The 20,424-nt window shown below is 42.0% G+C and overlaps 2 protein-coding genes across 2 annotated transcripts in view; one reads left to right on the top strand and one right to left on the bottom strand.

Annotated features, from left to right (window-relative positions):
• Window positions 1-908: 908 nt before the first annotated feature.
• On the bottom strand, window positions 909-6,763 carry CPT2 (carnitine palmitoyltransferase 2). Its single transcript, XM_051801153.1, has 5 exons — window positions 6,607-6,763; window positions 5,796-5,876; window positions 5,582-5,688; window positions 3,024-4,328; window positions 909-2,122 (listed from the first exon to the last, which is right to left on the bottom strand). The coding sequence occupies exons 1-5, from the start codon at window positions 6,732-6,734 to the stop codon at window positions 1,791-1,793; spliced, it is 1,953 nt and encodes a 650-aa protein (XP_051657113.1). The 5' UTR covers window positions 6,735-6,763; the 3' UTR covers window positions 909-1,790.
• Window positions 6,764-7,735: 972 nt separating this feature from the next.
• The window catches only part of SLC1A7 (solute carrier family 1 member 7), a 48,251-nt gene continuing 35,562 nt past the window's right edge, over window positions 7,736-20,424 (top strand). Inside the window, exons 1-2 of the mRNA XM_051801462.1 lie at window positions 7,736-8,676; window positions 9,740-9,819. Of these exons, the coding sequence (XP_051657422.1) occupies window positions 8,536-8,676; window positions 9,740-9,819 (221 nt within the window). The 5' untranslated portion in view covers window positions 7,736-8,535. The remainder of the gene's footprint in view (window positions 8,677-9,739; window positions 9,820-20,424) is intronic.

Genomic DNA, 20,424 nt, shown 5'->3' with positions numbered 1-20,424 from the left:
GGTTATCATGAAGAAATGGCTATGAGGATTAGTAAGGTTTGGGTTAACTGTTCCAGGGAACAGCTACACCTTTAGTAGCTTTCTGCCACTTCAAGTAAAGACACTGAGCTGAGTGTACTGAGAACACTTACCAAGCTTGACTGCTGTTGACATTTACACAGTTACAATCTTCTGAAAATCAAGTTATCTTTCCAAGTGTGTCATTAAATAAACATCGCTTTTAGCTGAAGACAGACATTGTGCTCCTTGGTGGATGCACTCACAATCTTGCCAGCTGTTCTCATGCTTAAAAACAAACAAAAAAAACCAACCCACCAAAAAAAACCCACAAAGGAAAAAAAAACCAAAACCCACTTTTTAAGTGAACTTTATTCAGACTTTTGGTCTGATTATTGTTTCCTGATACATTATTTCCTTCATCTTCCCAAATGATCACCTTTCCTTTCTTTGTTTAAATGAGCAAGAACAATCATGCTAAGTTTTAAAAGGAGTTCTAAAATAAGGCTTTTCAGGTGAAAACTAGAACAGCAAATTACAAGGTGCAAACAGCCCTGACTAGGAAAAGTTCATAAGCCTTCAGGCTTACCCATTAAAAGCATGCCTCTCCCCTTCCAGCACTTGCAGTTCATACTTCCAAGATATGGTATCGCTTACATTCACTGTGATAAAGAAAAAAGACACTGGGAGAGCCTGGAAGCTGAGAAATCCAAAGGAAGAGAAAAGGCAAGTGGGTTTCTGAGCCTCTGAACCTGATCTGTCACATCAGATGTGCTCAGACTGCTCTGTTCTGCTAATAGATTTGGTTGTCCAGGACAGGGGGCTGTGCTGAAAGACAGGAGCTGCATTAGCTTTACACAGATCACAAAAGCAACTTCTACTCAGCTCTAGAGAAAGACTCATCCTTCCAGAAGAAAAAGAGTGGAAGTCAGGAGGGTTTAAAAGGCGGGAGTTCAAGTTACACATACCATGTAAGTGCAGGATGCTTTCAGCAGTATTCTTTCCAACTTTTATAAGAATCATGAGCTATGGATAAAGGGACTACCCATACTGTATGAATTAGATCTGGCAATAAAAGAACTTTGTGGTTAATAGTAGACAGCTTTATTAAAATACAGTCTTTTCCAATCAGTTTAACAATCCATTTGATGATTGCATATCACTTAAGGCCTCCCACTTCTTTTTTTTTTTGTTTCTCTGGAAGTTAAGAGTGGAAAGCCTTCAAGCAGTTGAGGCACCATCAGTTCTGATATAAATTCAAGTTTAAAGAGAAAAGTAAGTGTGAGCAGTTAGTAAGAAAGCTTACTGCAAGTGCAAATGGAACTACTCTTTCATGTTTAAAATTATTGCATGTATTTTTTTTTAAATCTTAGCAGTTTAAGAGTAGTATCACAGTATTGATTTGAGTGTCTGAACACTCATGGAACACAGTTCCAAGTTCATAAACTTTTTATTTTAGATGATGTGTTTTAAGAACACATGGATCAGTTGGAACAGATGGATGTGTTACTTAATTTTACATTGTGAGTAATGTAAGTTACTCACAATTAAGTGAGTTACTTAATTTTACATTGTGAGGATGCTTCCTGAAGCATCCACTCAAGGTCTGTAATTGATTTCTTTAAAATAAATACAAATTTCATAGTGAATCTTAACAGTATTCAAGTTCAGTGAAGATACATGAAGCCAATTAAGCTGGGCAGTCTCAGCCATGCTGAACACTGATTAGTATGTCAATTAGACATAGTCTGCATTTTGTACTGCAATTGTAAAGTCTTCTAATGTCTTTATGTCTAAGTACCAATCTTCTTGCCCGTTAAAACATTAAAGATATCTTCCAGTGACTTGTATATACACCGAAGGAATTCTTCACCATTCCTAGTTGGGTAAGAGGAAACATTACAACCTATCCAGTCGTCATGTACCTGATATCCTAATCCAAAGCCATCGGACACCACGGGGCCAAACCCTCCCAGCTGCACAGCTGGGCTGACCAAGGTGCTTGTGGAAATGATGTTGTGATTGAGCCGAGCGTAGGCCTGGTCTTGATAGAAATCAGGCAGAGCAAGCCCTTTGGATAAGGCCAAGTAGCGCAGGCCGAAGAGATGGCGGTCAAACCCCTGCCCTGTTCAAATCAAACAACATGTATTAGAGAGGTGGCTCGTTTTTGTGGGAAGTAAACTCATGTATTGTGACATCACATTGTTTTTCAGCCACAAAAGAGGTCTGTAGAAGTGAGGTTCATTTTTGTATTAGCGGGAATTATTTTTCAGAAGCCAGACATTCTGCCCTTCTCATGCACACATCCCAGGGGAAGAGGGGCTGTTTTACTGCAAGAATCAACCAGGATTATGAGTACACCAAAGTGCAATGTTAACAGACAATTTTAATAATACATCACATTCTTTGATTAACTATTTATCCGAACATATCCAAGTTGTTTAAAGCAGAAAAAAAGCTTTCCTAAAACTTATTAATCTAAAGAGGAAGAGGATCTTGCATCAACAGAAAGAGGCCAATTTTAGACTCTATGGGGTAATGTTCAACAGTCTATTTTACTGAAATAATAAACCAAGTTATGCTTCTGGGAAGGACAATTAAAAAAAAAAAGAACATTTTGAAAAATGTAGTAGACTAGCCAAAAATATCAGTTTGATTTGGAAGTTGTTACAGCCTTTATCCCCTGCACACATACAGACTTAAAGCCAAAGTTCTTGGTTGCCCTGGGGAGTACAACATGCACTAAGTATTTATCAAATCTTCCAATACCCCAGCTGCCCTGGGGACAAAAAAAAGTATAAAAAATTCTTAACACATTAACAGTGATGTGGAAATCACAGAGGCATTCCTCTCCATCAAGAAACGAGTGTTACAGAAGGCATTTTAAACTGCAGCCTTTGGCTACTGTTTTTGTCAAGTTTACATTAGCATCAGACCACCATCAAAATTAAATTATTTGGTTGTAAATTAAATATTTACAGACCTCTTCATGCAAAAGCAGAAGTGTATGATCTGTTCCTACTCACCCATAGCAGCTTCTCTTGTCAAGCGGCCGTGGTACTTGGAGCACTCCACTATCAACTTCTGCAGCTCTTCTGTACTGTGTTTGGACAGTTCCTTGACAAAAGCTTCTGAGCATTTCTTGGTGTGGACAGAGGCAGGACGGATGGTTTCTGTACGGCCGTGTTTGAAAGCCGCAGTGCTGCAAGACTCATATGTAGCGACGGTCTGGTTGTACTGGCGAAGGAAAGCCATCTGGAAGGCCAGCTGAGCCACAGCATCTGGGCTCACCTTCTTCTGCTTTAGAAGCTCCTTGCCCCCTTTTTGGAACTGAATCATGTTAATAGACAGTGATTCTACAGTGGCATCGAATTTCTGTTTGGCTTTGGTAATCCCTGCTTTTAAGGCATCATCCAGTTTAAAGTCAAGTTTTTGCACTGCTTTAGAGGAGTCTACTGAAGCAGGCTGGGACTGGGGGCTGATGGCTGGTGAGTTGGTGCTGTCTTTAAAAACCTCATTCTGGAACCTGAGCACAGCCACACCATCTCCCCAGGAATGTTCAAAATTGATTCCTGCGGTGCCATCCTTGGTTATGATGAGGTTAAAGGATTTGTCATACCAGCGGTTAGCACCATCCCCATGCAACATAGTGTGGGACAAGTGCACAAAGTCTTTAATGGGAAAATCATCTAAACTTAAACAAAACACAGCAGAGTCTACTTTTTGAAGAGCTTCTTCATTGCCATTATCCAGCAGGCTCTTTCTCAGCGATGCCCACGTGTCTCGGTTTTCACTGGAGAGGTAGCCAAGAGGGAAGGCTGGGGCTGGACTGTTGTCACTAAGGATGTATTTCAAGTGTGCTTGTATCTCTGAGGGTTTCAGCATGTTTCCATCTCTATCGATAACATCAAACACATAAAAATTTCCATTTCTCAGTACTAGTAAATGCTTTGCCTTTTCGTCTGTATAAAGCTCATCTTTCTCGAGCTTAGGCACCCGTGTGGAATTGAAAAGCCTGAAGTACTGAGACATATCCAGGGGGTAAGCATTGACCATGTAGGCACCAAACCAGGACACCGAAGAAGGCACAAATCGGATAATTTTTTTAAAGAGCTCAGTGTCACTTTTTTCTGGATTGAGGTGAAAAACCTCTGGTTCCAGATAACCAGCCCTGAAGGTCTTCATAAAACGTATGGCAGAAACAGTCATGTTCGTAGCTCGGGTGAGCTGATCATTGTATTCCGGTTTGGGATCAGGATTAAAAGACATAAATGCATTAAAATTCAAAACAACAGGCTCACGTGCTTTTAGGTACATGTCAAACCAGGGACCTGAAAATTGAGAGTTGAGAAATAGGTCAGAACATAAAAACAGCTCACTGAGTCAGACCAGAGGTTTGTGTAGTCCAACAGTGATCATGAATAAACACACACTGAAGTGCCTACAAACACAACAAACATATGCAGTAATTCACCCAACACCTCACATTTGGAGTGGTACATCCCTTTACCTACTCTTAAACTATTAATTTCTGCAACTCTCTGTCACTGAGGTTGAACCTTCTAGCTGGGCTGTAAGAAGGGCAACGGGTAGCTCAAGGACCTAAGTTACAATTTTAATTACAGTGTCTCACAGGTGAGTAACTAGAATTCATCTACAGTCTGAAAACCACATCTGTCATCATCACGCAGCCTTTTAACACTGGACTTGAAAGTCTAAGGTGGAGGCAAATATACATACTTTCAGAAACCAATTTGAAGTAGAACAGGTCTTTTATGAGGCCTAAAGAAGAATAATAACTAAACAAAAAGTAATACAGACACCCCACAGCTCACGGACAAAAAGCACTGATGAACAACATAAAGCCACCAGTTAAACCCCTACATGCTGTTCAAAGTGAATGGAAAGTTAAATACAACAAACCAAACAGCAGTTTCTGTAAAATAATCTGGTATTTTCCACAGAATTTATCGTAGCTAACACCCTTAGAGGAGGCCTCAACAGAGAGCAAGGACAGAAGTGCATTCACTGGGAAACATGGCAACTTCTACTTCCATAGGTATTTGAATATTTCCACCTCTGCTGTTATCTATCCAATACTTCCATAAGCAGACACTTCTAGGTGGAAGTCAGTGGAAACAGTATAATCAAAAATCTATACACATGCTCTCCCTCTCCTAATGTGTTTTTCCTTTATTCTCATTTTCCTCTTTCTGTTGCTTCTTTTGTTTGTGTCTTCAGATGATTATGGTTTTGTAGTTTTAGGGGTTTTTAAGTCCAGAGCACTGACCACTTCTGCCTCTCAAACTTAGTTATACTCTCTGACCCCTTCCCTCCCTTAGAGTTTAGTTTTCTTACTAAATAACATGGAATTATTTGGAAATGATTGTTTTAGTTTCCTTAAGGGAGCTACTAGATAAGCTGCTCTTTAACCTCAACCTAAACAGACAGCCACAGTGTTCACAGCATGTTATTCCAAGTTTATGGATTACTTGAGCTTCGGCCTATTATATTTGTAGCATAATGAGATGTTACCAAGCATGATGACCAACAGACTTCTCCAAAACCCAGCAGGCCAGCGTACCTGTGATGTAACTAGTATGCTTGTTCTGATTGTCTTGAGCAACCAGTTGCTCATGTAGCTCTCTTCCAATTCCCTTTTCAAAGGCATGAGCGAGTTCTTCAGTTTTCCTGCAGCAATCAAGAGAACAGTCAAAATGCTGTCACAGTCCTATTTTTTATCTGTATCACTTGGCTCTGAAGCAGCACATGACAGTGCAACACGTGTTTGTCCATACCTGAATTGATCATCATTTAAAAGCGGTTTCTGGGCATTCAGGTATCTGACAACTGTATCTTCCAGTTTGGGAACAGGCAGTCTGAAGGAAGTGGAACACAGACACAATGCACTTTGTGAGCGAGGGTACAAATGAGGCTTGAGTTTCTTACAGAGTAGCCTCCCTTCTTCCCTACCCTTCCTAATACTATTATATATACTACACTATATATATATGGATAATATAATACATATTCTCCAAATGCCTCATAAGTTTCTTGTGGAATAAGAGAACTAGGGGAATAGACAGATACGGGTCGGCACAGCCTACGACACTTGGGAAACAAGGCAGAGAAGGAACCTGACCGGCCTGTTACAAAGGTACTGCGGTGATGGGTGTTAACCTCTCACAGAGAACACAGTGACAGGAACCACTGCCCGGAGAAGCAGCTCCGCAGAAGGTTGCCAGCCCTGCTTCAGCCCTTCCCCTCACTGCGGGGTGCTGGACATCTACTTTCTTACAAATTTCCTATCGAGTATATCTTTGCCAACTTCCTCTCAGAACAAAAAAAAAAAAAATTTCCTTACTATAAAACAATCCCGATACACTCCCGGGGTTCCTTTGCGACCCAAAGGGACGTTTCAGAAGCAGGCTTACAACCATATTTACACTTCATCCCTCCGCAGGGAGAGCGGGAAGCGCACAGCTCGGAGCCGAGGGAGGACGTTCCCTCAGCCCCCGCCTCAGCGCGGACACCCCACACGGCCCCCGCCCCGCGCCCTCGGAGCGCAGCCCGGGGCACTCCCCGCGGGTGTCCCGGGACCCGCCGTACCTGGGCAGGCTCCTCTGGTAGTGCATGGTGGGCACGATGCTGCGGTGCAGGAACTCGGCAGCGCCCGCGCTGCTGTACCCGCGCCGCCCGCGGCCCGGGGCCGCCCTCAGCAGCTGCCGCGCCGCCATGATAGCAGCGCGTCAGCGCCGCCCGCCACGCTCGGCACCGCCCGTCCCCGCCGGCACCGCCCGCCATCCTCGGCACCGCCCGCCCCCGCCGGCACCACCCGTCACCCTCAGCACCGCCCGCCATTCTCGGCACCGCCCGCCATCCCCGGCACCGCCCGTCCCCCTCGGCACCGCCCGCCATCCCTGGCACCGCCCGCCCCTGCCGGCACCGCCCGTCCCCCTCGGCACCGCCCGCCATCTCTGGCACCGCCCGTCCCCCTCGGCACCGCCCGCCATCCCCGGCACCGCCCGTCCCCCTCGGCACCGCCCGCCATCCCTGGCACCGCCCGTCCCCCTCGGCACCGCCCGCCATTCTCGGCACCGCCCGCCCCTGCCCCCCGGCAAGGAGGGAGGAAAACGAATCCTTTTCCCTGTTATTATTCCATTAAGAAAGTCGATTCGATGCGCGCCGTCAAGGCAGCCAAGGTTATCAGGGTATTGGAAAATGTCTGGAGTGGCGCCATAGCCGTTAATAAAGTTCGCAGTAATAAAATTTGCATTGATTAAATTTGCATTGAGAAGTTAAATCAGAAACACGATATTAAATAATAAAACTATTAATGCATTAATAAAGTTTCCTGCTATCCTCTTGTTTTGACAGCACTCTTGTTCAACATACAGACTCCGCTTATTTTTCCTCTCTCTTTTTTTTTTTTTTTTGTGTGTGTGTATCCATATGTCCTACTCTTTATACAGGATTCAGATCCTGCCTCCAAGAGAGCAGTTTAATCCCTCTTGAGCTTTTTTACTCACATGTGAGCGTGTAACAACAATTCTGTATCACAGTATAAAATGTAAAATTGTAAACACACATTGTATTTTTGTTGTATTGTGTCCAATATTTTCCGTAAAAACATTGAATAATATTAGAATATCCCAGAAGTTCCGGAAACGCTCTCGTAAGAAAGCGTGGCACGGCAAATGGTGATGAGGAGTGTATTTTTATCAGATACTCACCAGCATAAAAATCAGCGTTGGGATTGAATGCGGACACAGCAAAGGAAAGGAAAGCAATCCCTGTGGCTTAGTCTCATAATCCTCTGAAAGTAAATTGGCCCTACCCTAATCAACATAGTGGTTGGAAGAAAAGTGAAATCATTTCACTTCCCAGACAATAAATGCCAAATGCCAGAAGATGTCCTTGCATGTTTCAGTCTGTGGCTGTTTCCTGTTTAATGTGTGTCTCTTACGCTGCTCATTCAGCCTTTTTTTGGCCATGATAACGAAAAACCCCAGCCTGCTTTAGTTAATGAAGTCCAGTTTCACCTAGCTTGCCCTGTTGTGATAGTCCTGTTCCAAATGTTACCTGCCCTACCCTTTAGGAGAACGGCAGTAATGTTCCTGTTCCCTGTGTGAGTGCTGACTTGTAGAGTTCCCTTTCCAGGTTTGGGTGTCCAGACCCCAAATTCAGAGACTGAGGAATGCACCATCTTCCTCCCAGGAGTGTCACTTTGTTTTGAACTAGTCTTGTTTTAGAAATACTACTGCATTCTGTTCTAATTTTCCAGAGCCCCCTAATCTTCTTCCAGGCTCTTAATGATGTAGTTGATAATAGGATTGTTGGTATTAATTTGGAACAATAACGCCAGCTGCTTGCTTGGTGGCTATTGGCAGAGGGGTGACCTTGCAGGTCAGCTAAGCAGAACTGGAAGTGCTTTGATCTGATCTATACAGAGCCAGATCTGTCCACCCGAACAAGAGGAGTGAGGGAATTCTCTCCTCATGGGATGCTGATTCTTCCCCGCAGAGCACGGAGCACAGCATGGCGGTGGCTTTGGATGCAATCCTCGCTCGGATCAAGGATGTTTGTAAAAGGAATGGTTTGCTCATCCTCTCCGTGTTGTCCGTCACCATCGGCTGTCTCCTTGGATTCTTCCTGAGGACGAGACGACTCTCCCAGCAGGTAAGAGTGGGCACGGCAGCAACACTGCGGAGAAAATACCACACTTACGTAACAGAAGACATATGGAACTTGTGCAACTTCAGCACGGGCTTTGGAACACAAAAATTGTGTATATATATTTGTTAAATTAGTTTAATTCCATCTGTTTGTTAATCTAAGTTGGTCTTTGGGTCCTTTCACACGTTCTCAAACAATACATCAGCAAAGGGTTCTGGTCTCTAAGACACCTGGTAAGTGTAGCATAAACACACTAGAATGTTGAAAGTATGGATAATAATAGTGGACATTTAAGCTAGAAGAGATGTAGCATCTAATATAGACCTGGAAAAACTGGTACTGCAAAATATTGGATTTTACATTATTTTGGAATATGTATGTCTAAAGAAAACACTGGGAATATTTTTCAGCATCAGATGCACAGAGGTGCAGATGTTTATATCACAGCAATGGCGTTCCATGTTAACAAATTTAAGATTTCCCATCATTAGCAGACCGTGTTACTGAAGTCACTTGGGGCTTTTTCCCTCAGCACACTTCAACCCAGCCCTTGGGGGTGCTCATTTCTGCTGCATTAGTCAGACCAGACGACAACATGCATTGCTGAATGTGTTGTTTGAGCACAAAATATAAATCTTGGTTAAAAAATATGGCATTTAGTAAATGCAACCAAACTAAACCCATTCTGTTTTCTGCTATGGCAAACCACTGTCTGAGCATCGTTTGTGTCCAAGCAGTAGCTTCACACATACTTAGGAAAACACACAAAATACAGAATGAAGAGATTGTTCAGAGCAACCTATTAACAACAGTCCTCAAGTGATGACATATTTTATTTCTGTCTTCCTTTGTAAAGGAACAAACCATGTAGAGTGTTTATTGAATAGCAACATATTATGTAATCTAATTAATTTTAAAATGATCTTTTGAAGCCTGCTATCTTTGCCACCTTACATGCCAAAGCTGCAGATTTTACCCGTGTTATCTGATCCCCAGCTCTGGCAGCACTTGTGAAGGCAGACAGTCTTTAGCTCAAAACAATAAGCATCTCTTCATGTATTTCTAGGAAATTAGTTACTTCCAGTTTCCTGGTGAGTTACTGATGAGGATGCTGAAAATGCTGATTCTCCCACTGGTTGTCTCAAGGTGAGTGAGGACAACAATAGTTCCAATAAGTTTTCACGTTTCCTAAATGAGACTTGTCATCACCACTGTTTTACTTGTGACTGAATTAAGTGACAGTGCCAGAGGCATCACTCACTGCTGTGCATTTGCATTTATAGCGGAGCCATGAACATGTTTTTTAATCAATAGGATCATTTCTGCAATATCTCGTACAGCTATTATTGGCTTTAAAATTAATGTGCGGGGGTTTTTATTGTTTTCTTTTTCCCTTGTAATGGGAGGACTTTTTCTTTCAAGCTAACTAGAAGTTAAATATATGGAATAAATAACCCACCTTATCAAAAAACCCACCTTAAGTCTAAATTATTGAAACAATACACTGTTCAAATAAGATGGAAAAGCACAGTTATTTATCGTGTCCCGCAGTATTTTGAGAGATGTGCTGTAATATGATGAATATTGAAAAAACCCTGTGTCTCCAGTGAACTAATAGTATATACCTGGCTTCAGCTGGAAGTGAAAGTGATTTCTCAGTACATTAAAGGCAGAACCTTTAATGGTGCCACTTTAATGGTAGCAGAATTAATGATCTAGATCCTGTTCTGATGGACAGTGCATGGGAGCTGCCTTTGCAGGGGGAGGGCATGACTTAGGAGAGGTTTTTCTCTCCTCTGAGCTTGACTGTCTTCCAACTGACTACAGTCCCAACCACACACCAGTTACAAATGGCTCAACTTGTGTGCCCAGTGCTTAGGGAAGATATAAGAAGAATAACAAAGCTAACTTTACCAGACCTGAGAAAAAATTATTGCAATATTTGGTGCCTTTCCTTGAAGCCTCAGTTTCTGAAACCTAATACATAAACCAAGACCTCATCTTCCACTTTAAGAAAGAATAAGTTTGTAGTCTTCAGATTGAAGAGAGTTGCTGCAAATTAACACAACTGAGCACTAATTTTAGTTTTAAATTATCTGCCTTTAGATCTGCCTTCTCATGGTCTTTCACAGAACGAAGCTGAGTCATGGTGCTCTGTGCATGGAACTGTTCACGTGGCCATAGACTCACTCCGGTTCTGTCCCAGGCAGCAAGACAACATCAAAACAAAACATGTCAAGAGATTTTTTTTTTGAGAGGTAGAAGGAGAGTTTTCCAGTGAAAACAAGAGTCTCACAGGAGGAAGTGATGGAGTAAGGAGGACAGAAAAGGGTTGGAGCAGATTCACATGCCCTTCCCTAAAATGTGTAGTTCTTTAGATCCTCTTGTATTTTTTAGAGATGTCAGGAAGAGCAACAGCACAGCAGGGGAGAGCTGCTCTGACACAGCCTGTGATGGCTCAGGTTACCTACAGATGTGTCAGGAGTGAACCTCTGAGCCTGACAAGAAACTTTGCAGACCCTCAAATGGATTAACTCCCCTTGCACGACAGTATGAGTCCATCTCTGTGTGTAACAAACTATCACTTGCTATTGCAAACTGAAATGTCAGGGGTTTGCAAGTTAAAACTACTCGATACAATTAAATTTTCCACACATCCATTTCATAAAATCAGTAAACCCATGCTCTGTACTTTTACCAATCTGCATGCACATTTAAACTACATTTCTTTGTGGATCTGGAATATTCTCAGCCTGTCCTGCCAGAGCAAAGGCATTTAAATTATCTTTTAAATTACTCTCTATTATTGTTTACAAAAGCCAGAGGTACAGCACCATGAAAAGAGCTCTAAATATTGCTCTCCTAGTTGAAATTAATGCAAGTTTTTCCTTATATACACAAAGAAAAAAATTACTTGTAAAGAAATAGAAATAGCTTTCTAATCTAAGAAAGGAAGATTAAAAGGACTGAGTGCAAAATACTCCATTTCCAAGTCTAGAGTTTATTTTGAAGGGTTGTAGCAGAAGTAAAATATGGTAACTGTGTGAGTCAGAAGACTGACAATAGACTAGAAAGTCTTGCACTTACAGGCCACTAGCACAGATCCAGCCTTTTACAGAAATGCCAAAAAATGTGCACTTTCCCTCTTGACCTGACAGAGAGTAAAACAGGAACTTTGCAGATTGTATCCATTAGGAATGAGGAAATTATGATATAGTCAGGTATCTCTGAATGGTGTTTATTTTAAAAGTTCCCTGGAAGCAGAAGAAATCAGTTGAACAACTTGAGACTGTTTCTTCAATGGACAGTTTCTTGTTTTACCCAACTCTGTCCCAGCACCTGGAAGTGCTCTATCCCACAGCTCCCATACCTGTTCTGATGTCTCCTGTCACCCCTAGTCTTACTTCTTCTTTTCTCACAGACAGAAAAATCTTGGAAAAGCAATCACCACCCACTAGCCTGCCAGTTTGAGCCCTGCATGAGCTTTTGGTTTTGTTATGGCCTGGACCTTCATTAAGGATGGAGGGTGATATTATTTCAGTTACCTGTTTACATAAAAAGCTTCACAGCATCATAGAACAACTATGAAATAACTATATCTTTATTGCACCCCTCCTCTGCCTGAGCTCTAGCCCTGCTCATACCTATTAGTATCCTCTGTGTCTCATGTATAGTTTGTTTTTCTCAGTGATGATGACAAGTACCCACACAACAGAGGATGCCACTTCTGTTAGCAATGGAAATTTAAAAATCAGACAAACAGTCCGACAGATTGTGTCTGCCCTGGGGATACTCAATAGTGGCTGTTACAAAATTTTAGACCCTGTAGTTACCAGATGTACAGTGCTTACTATATGTATAAACATAGGATACTACTCTTAAACCTGGGAATGGGAATATTAAGAGAGATGAGAGAGAAGAGGAGCCAGATCTGAATTCATAGTTACACACTTAGGCACTGCCTGAGCTCCTACTGCAGTTGGACAGAGAGGTGTCCTCAACAAGCCTGAAATATCAGCTGCAGGGGATCTGAAGTTCCCTGATTCTCTCTGAGACAGTGTCTTCAATCCTCATTTGACAGCTGCAGTGCAAATAGGATATTTTCTTCCTTACATGCAAAAGGTTTCAACACATATCTCAGGTTTTTATCAAGTGTGGCAGAGGTGTCTCCCTGTGCATCCTGCCCCGAGAATTCGGAGATGTCAAAAAAACCGCGGGGCCGAGTCTGCAGACAGTTCCCGCTGCTCAGGTTTGTTAAACCTTTCCCGGCACCTCCTGCACTTCCCGGCGCGGGCAGAGGCCCGGGCTGCGATACCGCCCGCGGCCACCGGGCGGCTCCGCTGGGACACCGAGGGACCGCATCCCGGGGATTGCCGGTACCACGGCCTGGGGTCCTGCATCCCGGGGATCGCCGGGACCACTGATGGGATCCTGCATCCCGGGGATTGCCGGGACCACTGATGGGATCCTGCATCCCAGGGATTGCTAGTACCACAGCCTGGGGTCCTGCATCCCAGGGATTGCCGGTACCCTCCACTCTCTTTCACTATGGTTAATTATAAACTTACACAGACACACACGCACATGTGATGCCTTCACCTGCTTCCAGGACAAGTTGATTGCCATGGATACCTATTCATCATTTTACTTTCTCAACTTCTTAAATGCTTGAAGTAATCCAATCTGATCTTCAGGCGTCTGCATGATGCAAAAAACTTGGAGAGGAACAAGCACTCAACTTTGTCACTAATACCTTCTCACTCTTGCTAAAGATGATACAAAGCCTCTGCCCCCCTCCTGTCTGTGCCAACAGTGCCAGGCACAGCCCTGGCTCAGGTACAGGCCAACCATGTACTGTGACACAACTCATGGGCTGTCACCTCCCTTCAGAACATCTCCATCCTTGTGCCCATTCCCTGCCCCACCGTCCTCATCTCACTTTACCAGCTTTGTATTGAGCAGTGTCCACATGGCCAGAAACTTGATTTTCAGTAAGCTGAAAAACTGCATTGACTTCAGTACTTTGGGGAAGCAGGTATTGAAACCTGGTCTGCTACAACTTCGTATCTTGTTTTGAGTGATGTTTTGAAGAAGTTGCAAACTTTGACTGAAAAATTTAGCATTGCTGAGGCATTTATAATGCTGCTGTTTGGCATGGATTCCTTGTGGCAGGCAGAGAGGCCACACTGTGGCACTTACCCCAAAAAGAAATTCCCCTCTCCCTTTCTGTTCGGAGGTGCCGGTGAGCCCGCAGGGCAGGCCAGGTCTGGCTCCCAGCACTGCAGAGCTCAGGGCAGGCAGAACCACCACAGGCACCAGACTCAAGTGCAAACCGTGTGTGCTGCAGAGCTGGGAGGAAGGTTGGAGGAGAGGCAGGGCTTGCAGCCCCTGGTTCTTTTGCAAGCTAACACCAGAAGCCCACACATGATTTCTCTCCTGCATTCAACATACACTTTCACAGACCTTACAGGAACTTAACTCTCTCTTTTGGAGCCTTCCATCCCCTCTGCGTAATTTCAGAGAAAAATTAATTACAATGTTATTAGTAAGGGCTCTCACAGACACAGTGTTTGACTGAACAAGTCTTGCTTCTCCAGAAAAGCAGGCTGAAGCCAGACTTACACAGGTTTACACTAGCTGAACCTACTGACTTCTCTTTGTCCTGTATGTCTACTTATATATGTAATAGAAAGTTATATCCTTTATATCCTTTTATTTCAGCACCCTCCTTGTTTATATGATTAAGTTTTTATCTGGTAATAGATACAGGGCTGAGTTTTCTATAGCTATGATTAGCAGTAAGCAGTGAGAGTGCTTGTGGGAAAGAATTGTCAGGGCAGACTTGAACTGTTCAGCTGGTTACCCCAGGGAATATTTGCTTGTTTTCCTAAGATTATGATTATTAAATTTTGTATTTATTTACCACCGACCACTTTCTAGATATTTAAGAAGTAATCAGAAGCAAAGACTTGATCCTTTTCCATGTGCAGACCTTGTTAAAGAACTATTCTTCCCTTTAAAGCTAAACAACTGACTTGACCTGTATTTTTTAAATTCTAAAGCTTGTTCCTCTGAGTACGTTGTGCCTGATACAAGCAAGTGTATACTAATAAAATTTTATATTTATTCAAAGGCTCACTTGGGGGGTAGTAATAAATATTGGTTACTATTGTAGTTTTGTTGATGAATTAAATATGATATGCTAAATATAGAACTGTGTTTCTTTAAGGGGATTCCTGTCCATAATGCCATCAGTTCTGGTAATCCTTCGTCCTTCTGCTCAGATTCCCAAGTTGGTGATTCTTATTCATGCTGTTAAAGCCTGGTATTTAATTAGAAACTACTCCGTTACAGTACTCTTTTCCCCATATATATTTTTCCACAGCTCTTTGCTTTGGGGAACAAAGTAGCATTTTTACATCCCACTAATGACAAATATTGCTCATTGTGTTCTGATGGAATTCTGCCACTGTTCAGCCTCACTGGGCCATCCCAAACTTTGCCTCTCAGAACTCATCAGTTCATCTGGAGAGTTGATAATTCTGTGAACTGTGCAAGAGGATGTGAGGATGCTGTGGGTGCAGGCTGGGGATGCTGTGGGTGCAGGCTGCAGGTGCTGTGGGTGCAGGCAGTTGTGAACCCCCTCATCCTGGGAGCCAAGCTGGTGATGCTGGTGCTGATCCGTGCCAGAATTGGTGCTGCCACATAAGCAGGGCTTTGTGTCCAGGCTCTCCTGCCAAGGACTAATGTGGCCACACGACTCCCAGACCTGCCTTGGAGCTCAGAGCAAAAGCACAGCGAGTTCATGCAGCTGTCTGTGCAGACATACCCTAAATAACTTCACAGCAGCTGCATATTCTTTGGGAGTCCAGGGTTGGGTTAAAATAACACTGTGAGATAGACTTGGTTAGATTGTGGTTTGTGTTGTTTTGTTTGTTGTCAGCTGTAGGTGAAACTGGTAATACACCACAGACTGGAGATTGTCTGTTTTACTACTTAAGCTTATTGTTTGTTAGGGATGAAAAGTTTGACCCAAACCCTCAGAGACCAGTACTGAAATTTGCAATCTGAAACTTCTGTCATGATTATAAAACAGCGCCTGGTATGGTCAGTATAATATCCATTCAGAAGGAAAACAGAGATATCTAAAAGGCTACGAAATCTCTCTTTTTTCCTGATTTATCATTACATTTAAATGAAGATGACATCCAAAATTAATTCACTCAATAATACTGGTTTTACAAGAATGACAATATGTGCAGTACTATTTCTTCTTATACGTCCCTGGTACTAAAAGGTACTTTCTGTGTTGTCTTGACAAATTCCCATAATTTACCTGGAGGCTGAATGGGAAAGGATAGATGATATAAGTTTCTGGTTAGGTTTGGCTTGTTTTTTTCTGCTATGTGTAAGTTAAACTATTCCCTCTGGTCATTATTTCCTAAATACTAGTCACTCTGTTCTTATCCTTGTGCAGCTGCCAAACTGGGGCCTATTTAAAAGACAAGTAGATGTGGCACTTGGGGACATGGTTTAGTGAGACTTGGCAGTGCTGGCGGAACAGTTGGGCTTGATGATCTTAGAGGTCTTTTTAAATCTAAACACTTCTAAGATTCTATAATCAAGGGCAACCAAATTTATGCACTGTATTATCTAGTGAGGTGTTGAGGAGCAGCTGCAAAATGCTGCCTCTGAGTCTCTGAAGGGCCTGCTCAGAACAATGTTTTATAATGTACTAAAGCAGATGCATTTCTCATAGAATTAAATTGCTTTGGGAACACAGGGCTTTTTTCTTCACATTATTGGAGATAATGTGACCTTTCCCTCTATTTCACCTGTGATAGAAAAATATTGGAAGTTGGAAACAGGCCTTTCTCTCAACAGAGGAAATATGCTGGGTTAGTACAGGAAAATATGGAAAACCTGTGGAATACCTGAGTGATAACATTAAGTGTGTTTAGTATCCCATTTCCAAACTACCTGCAATATCTCTCTTTGTAATACAGACAATAATAAAAATACATTTCACCTCAGTAAACACAAGCTGTTAAGCCCTTTTCTAGGATATATAATCTGCAGTCTTTATTGTGGAGAAAGTCATTCTAGAGATGTGAGAGGGGATAAATATATTTACTTTCAGAGTGAAAAGCAAAACTGTACTTGGATGAAACGGGAAGAGAAGGATTACTGAAAGGGAAGAGGAATTGGTCAGAAAGCAATCTCACTTGACACCATTATACTACTTTAAATTCTCCATATTGCTATTGTATTGCAGAACTGATGTCAGATTACCCCAAAAGTCCTCTTTTCAGATTGCTTCAGCTTCCTATTTAAACCTTATTAAGAACCCCTCCTCCATGCCTCAGACATCTTCAGAAGTTTCTCCACGTTATCATCTGGAACATTATCAATGTTCTTAGCTGTGTTAAGGAATATTGAGTCTAATGGTCAGGTCAGACACTGTTTTCTGGTGTTTTCTTTTGCTTGAGCAACCCAGAGGTCCAAACTGCTCCAGTGAAAAATGACATGTTGCAGTTGTGCACGTTGTAATGACAAAACTGGGCCAGCTCAGCACAAATTATTTAGGGAGTGTCAGTAGGGATGTAGTGATGTGCAACAGAAATCTATGGTCACAGAGTGAATGGGTGTGGAAAGCAATGAAGTGATTACTAATGGGTATGAACTGTTTGTGACTTGACAGAATTTTTCTGTAGTCCTCTGAGAGCTCTAAAATACTTAGTGTCTCACAAAGGAATGGGAATGACATGTGGAGCTTGAGGGGCTGGCTGGATTCCCTCTGTTTCCTTAGGAGAAGACCAGTTGAATAACTCTGACATTTGTTTATAATCCGAATTTGTGTTTCAAATCCCTTTGCTCCTTTCTTAATCTAGAAACACTTCAAAGAACTGACAAAAGAGAAAATCAAGTATTATTAAGATTCTTGGCTCTTTCCACCATGTGAAGCTGCACATGCATATTTAATAGATAACTTAGTTTTGTTTGCATCCTGACCTTTGAATTTAGGAAATACCTTCTTCTTTTTTTTTTTATCAGAACAGCCAAAGTCAACAAGCCAGCCTGGGTTTTGCTCGAACTATACCACAACCTCCTTTATCAGTCAGTGCTCAAAGGTCACTGTTCATCCCTTCCAGCACTCAGAGATATATCACAGCATCCTCACATGCAGGTGACAGAACAGCCAGTGGACATCAGCCCTCACTGTGTGCCATACAAAGTCCTGCCTTGTTTACATTAGTCCATAAAAACAGATTTCCTATTGCACCTGAAAAATCCTGGCAGGATTTTTCCTATATATGTCAGTTTGTCATTAATAGTTACAAGTGTTAGATGAGAAGGAAAATATCTCAACGTTTTGGGTGAAAAATAAAACTCTTGTTATTTTATACAGCAATTTAAAAAACAGAATCTCAAAATGTTGCATTTTATGACATATTAGAAATGTAGTTTGGTTTCTTTCCTTGCATCCAGCTGTAAAATTAAACACAGTCACTGCAAGAAATGTATTGCAGGCAGTGAGATCTTAATATATTTTTGTTACTTGAAGATCAAGAGCCAGATTTTCCATCACACCTGACACCTTTGAGCTTCCACTGTGCTCAGTAAAATAGCTTTATACTGAGGCCTTAAAAGTTAATTCACATTTCCAGTGCTGTTTATGACTGATGATCTAAGCACACAGAAACAGCTGCAACAGTCCTGTTTGATTTTGTATTTGGGGATTTTTTTGAGCTTAGACACCATTTCATTCATATCAAGATAACTAAACTTTAAAAAAGCTGTTTGCTATTACTTGATTTGCAAAGGAGATGAGCCTTAGTAGCCCCTTGGATCTTCAGGAGGATTCTAGACCTCTCAACTCCTTTGAAAACAATGCTGTAACACTATGAAACTTTTAATAATACATGACATTGGTGATCACTCCACTGACTACAAGGGACCATGACAGTTCCTTGGCTGTGTTCAGATCAGCAGCAGCCTGTTGGTACATCAGGAGTCTGCTAAAGTATTGGAGTCTGAGTAAAATAGAGAGCCCAGGTGTCATTTTATTGCCTGTCTGGACTGCACACAAATATACTTGGGAAGGGGGTTCATCTCTCTAAATGGGATGCCCCATGTGTATCTCACACACCCAATCCAGCTTAGTTCAGGGTGTGAGCATGAAAACCAGAGCTGTAACATACCCCTGTAAGTCAGGGCAGACCATGTCACAGGGTGAAGCAGAGACAGGGATGGGTCTGGTCTTGCCACCACCACCACCATCACTTCTCTATTCAGCCATGGCAGGGGGTCTTGCTCTGCAGGTGTTTTTCATGTTAGAAGAAAGCAAAAGGATATTGTGGAAAGAAAAAGTCATTCAGATCCCTCTTTCTCACTGATGAAATAATTTTAGTTACACTAGAGACTAAGAGGAAAATCAAGCATGAAGCTACAGAAAGAGCCAGAGAAAGTTTCTTATCTCTCTATTACTGTAGAGAGTGTTATTTTCTCTGTTGCAAACTGTAACTCCATAAATGGTGGCTCCATGGAAGTGAAGCAGCCCATTTTGAAAGCAGATAGCACAGATAAGGAAAAGTGAGATAGTCCACTGCAATACAGAGATCACCTCAGGCATATTTTTCTTCACTGTAAATGGTTTGTCCTTAAAGAAAATGCCTTTATTTCTCTGCTTCCTTATCTGTAAAATGGAGATACTGCCTTCCTGCGTGAGAGGAGGTTGCATTAGTCAAGCATTTTAAGATGATTAAATGGCTTGTGCTGTGGAAATGCACATTATTATCATATTGAGACTTGCAGGCACTGACCTTGACAGAAAGGTGAGCACCAGCCTGCCTGCCTGATCAACAGCATTAGGGAAGCAGCACTTCACTTTCATGATGCTCAACTGTCATATAATCATCTCTAATGTGGCTGTTGGAGGCACTTCCCAGCCTCACTGGGAGAACTTGCTTAGGAAGGTCTTTTCCACAGATGCAATTACAAAATGAGAATGGGAGGGAGGGGACGGGATGAATGAAAACAAACATCATTCTAGGAACAACTGTTGGTGGTTAATACTTGACCATTACTTCTTGACAGGATTAATGTCTTTCTAATCACACTAATCCCTTCTGATAACTTTATCCATAATCCATCTATTTCAAAGCAACATCCAGATGGCTTCTGGTGGAGAGGAAGACAAAATAAACATGCAGAAGGGGGTCTTAACAGCAGTTTCTTGTATTTTCTCTTTTTGGGGATATAGGTTTTGATCTTGAGACAGGCCAAAAAATGTGCTTTTAGCAGAGAGTAAGAGAAAAAGCTAGAGAATTGCAGAGAAGATAGACAGTTCTAATTTTATTTGTAAATAAAATACCTCATTGGTACTCTGATGTTTAACTGTGACAGCCAGAACAAGCCTAGAGGTGCTCAACAGGGTTTAGCTACTTGTTTGCCTGGGACTAATTAGATTTCCAAGATATTGGAAAGAATTCCATTCCTCTCTACGTCAAAAATTACCAATGTTTTAAATAATGTAGTAACTAAATTACATTTTTAATTAGTCCTGGAATTGATCAGGTCTTCCCCTTTCCTTTAGACTTGACAGTTTCTTTTCTGTATAACCTAAGAAATGGTCTCTGAACATGAAATTCCAATTTTGGGGACTTTTTTTTTTTTGCTAAACTAATTAAATAAGTGAGATATTCTGTAATTATTCAGAAAAGCTGCAGATTGGTTTTTATTGTCCTAATC

The sequence above is a fragment of the Manacus candei genome, unplaced genomic scaffold, assembly GCF_025592945.1.
Source record: "Manacus candei isolate 608988 ecotype Guabito, Panama unplaced genomic scaffold, ASM2559294v1 h1tg000005l, whole genome shotgun sequence".
Classification (NCBI taxonomy): domain Eukaryota; kingdom Metazoa; phylum Chordata; class Aves; order Passeriformes; family Pipridae; genus Manacus; species Manacus candei.
This window is presented reverse-complemented; position numbering and strand designations above follow the sequence as displayed.

Bases quoted from the DNA above. Each gene is read 5' to 3' on its own strand.
- CPT2 (XM_051801153.1), bottom strand. From the start codon at position 6,734: ATGGCGGCGCGGCAGCTGCTGAGGGCGGCCCCGGGCCGCGGGCGGCGC. The intron at 5,877-6,606 runs GTACGGCGGGTC...CACTTCCTTCAG, and splicing joins TACCAGAGGAGCCTGCCCAG to ACTGCCTGTTCCCAAACTGG. The intron at 5,689-5,795 runs GTATGGACAAAC...TGATTGCTGCAG, and splicing joins TTAAATGATGATCAATTCAG to GAAAACTGAAGAACTCGCTC.